Genomic DNA, 2,535 nt, shown 5'->3' with positions numbered 1-2,535 from the left:
AAAGCAAGAGCAACAAATCTGTTTTTTTAAATGTAAGAAGTAGAAAGTAGACATTTGTTTAAAAATGTAGGGAGTAAAAGTGAAACAATGTCAGAAAAATAAATACTCAATTAAAGTAGAGATACCTGAAGACTGTACACATTTGACTATGGTTCCTTTTTGACTAAATCTTTTATTGTTGAGAACAAAGTACAAATAGATTATAGTTTTTAAATGGAGGTAATAACTGCGTCCAAGGTTCAAAGTGCACCTCTTTCAGTACTCTGCATGAATATGAGTCTCATACCTGCTCCCGTCAAGCCACAGTCACTGACACTGAGAGGAGAAATGGCACAGAAAGGAGTTCAGCTGGACCGAGAAACCTTCTCTTGTTCCATCTGTTTGGATCTACTGAAGGATCCGGTGACTATTCCCTGTGGACACAGCTACTGCATGAACTGTATTAAATCCCACTTTGATGAAGAGGACAGGAAGGGAATCCACAGCTGCCCTCAGTGCAGGAAGACTTTCACACCGAGGCCTGTCCTGGAGAAAAACACCATGTTAGCAGCTTTAGTGGAGCAGCTGAAGAAGACTGGACTCCAAGCTGCTCCAGCTGATCACTGCTATGCTGGACCTGAAGATGTGGCCTGTGATGTCTGCACTGGGAGGAAGCTGAAAGCCATCAAGTCTTGTCTGGTGTGTCTGATCTCCTACTGTGAGAAACACATTCAGCTTCATTTTGAGTCTCCTGCCTTTGAAAAACACAAGCTGGTGGCCCCCTCCAAGAAGCTCCAGGAGAACATCTGCTCTCGTCATGATGAGGTGATGAAGATTTTCTGTCGTACTGATCAGCAGAGTATCTGTTATCTCTGCACAATGGATGAACATAAAGGCCATGAAACAGTCCCAGCTGCAGCAGAAAGGACTGAGAAGCAGAAGGAGCTCGAGGTGAGACGAGTAACCATCCAGCAGAGAATCCAGGAGCGAGAGAAAGATGTGAAGCTGCTTCAACAGGAGGTGGAGGCCATCAATGGCTCTGCTGATAAAGCAGTGGAGGACAGTGAGAAGATGTTCACTGAGCTGATCCGTCTCATCCAGAAAAGAAGCTCTGATGTGAAGCAGCAGGTCAGATCCCAGCAGGAAACTGAAGTGAGTCGAGTCAAAGAGCTTCAGGAGAAGCTGGAGCAGGAGATCGCTGAGCTGAAGAGGAAAGACGGCGAGCTGGAGCAGCTCTCACACACAGAGGATCACAACCAGTTTCTACACAACTACCCCTCACTGTCAGCACTCAGTGAGTCTACACACTCATCCAGCATCAATATCCGTCCTCTGAGGTACTTTGAGGATGTGACAGCAGCTGTGTCAGAGACCAGAGATAAACTACAGGACATTCTGAGAGAGGAATGGACAAACATCTCACTGACAGTCACTGAAGTGGATGTTTTACTGTCACCACCAGAGCCAAAGACCAGAGCTGGATTCTTAAAATATTCACATCAAATCACACTGGATCCAAACACAACACACACACATCTGTTATTATCTGAGGGGAAGAGAAAAGTAATATATATGAACCAACTACAGTCTTATTCTGATCATCCAGACAGATTCATTTATTATTCTCAGGTCCTGAGTAGAGAGAGTCTGACTGGACGTTGTTACTGGGAGGTGGAGTGGAGAGGGGAAGTTTATGTAGCAGTTTGGGTAGCAGTCACATACAAGAATATCAGCAGAGCAGGGAGGGGCAATGAATGTGTCTTTGGATTCAATGAGAAATCTTGGTCTTTACGTTGTGACACAAACAATTATAAATTTTGGCACAACAGCATTCACACTGTCCTCTCAGGTCCTCGGTCCTCCAGAGTAGGAGTGTACCTGGATCACAGAGCAGGTATTCTGTCTTTCTACAGCATCTCTGAAACCATGACTCTCCTCCACAGAGTCCAGACCACATTCACTCAGCCGCTCTATGCTGGACTTTGTGTTTCTGGACTTGGAGCCACTGCAGAGTTGATTAAAGTGAAATAGAGAAGACAGGTTCATGTTGATCCCTGACCATTATATGTACTTGTGTAGTTTCTAAATGAGGCTTTACATTTTAGAAGCTGAGAAGTTCAGTGATGTGTGAAAATAATATTGCACTGACTCAAACTGTAATTACATTTATCTGGTCTTTAAGTCTGATGTCATTAGCTGTTTCTGGGTCCAAACTTTGCTTGTCCCAAAGTCAAACGCACACTGCGACATCACTGAGAGTTAAAAACTGTCTAAATTCTTTCATCTTTAATTAAATGATCAGTGTGCCTGCTGTACCAGGTGTAACAATTAAGTGTAACATTACGGCATCCACGAAAACATAATGTATGAAATTTAACGGACTTTGAAGTAAGCAGGGACTTAGCATTGCTAGTTTCCACCCAAACATAACATACAATGCTCTGACTGACGGATTTCTGAAAAAAATAAAACAGCTCTGCTATCACTTCCGACATAAATAAAGAAAACTAAACAGCAGTGACGTTTGTAGGGTTACTGAAGTCGGGCTAGCTGGAA

The 2,535-nt window shown here is 43.5% G+C and overlaps 1 protein-coding gene across 1 annotated transcript; it reads left to right on the top strand.

Moving 5' to 3' along the window:
* Positions 1-310: 310 nt before the first annotated feature.
* On the top strand, positions 311-2,241 carry LOC116336537 (tripartite motif-containing protein 16-like). The gene has a single exon (XM_031760443.2). The coding sequence runs from the start codon at positions 328-330 to the stop codon at positions 2,008-2,010; it is 1,683 nt and encodes a 560-aa protein (XP_031616303.2). The 5' UTR covers positions 311-327; the 3' UTR covers positions 2,011-2,241.
* The last annotated feature ends 294 nt before the right edge of the window (positions 2,242-2,535 follow it).

The sequence above is a fragment of the Oreochromis aureus genome, linkage group 3, assembly GCF_013358895.1.
Source record: "Oreochromis aureus strain Israel breed Guangdong linkage group 3, ZZ_aureus, whole genome shotgun sequence".
Classification (NCBI taxonomy): Eukaryota; Metazoa; Chordata; class Actinopteri; order Cichliformes; family Cichlidae; genus Oreochromis; species Oreochromis aureus.
The sequence above is the reverse complement of the archived record's forward strand: the minus strand, read 5'-3'. Positions and strand labels throughout refer to the sequence as shown.

Coding starts and splice junctions, on each gene's coding strand:
- LOC116336537 (XM_031760443.2), top strand. CDS start 328: ATGGCACAGAAAGGAGTTCAGCTGGACCGAGAAACCTTCTCTTGTTCC.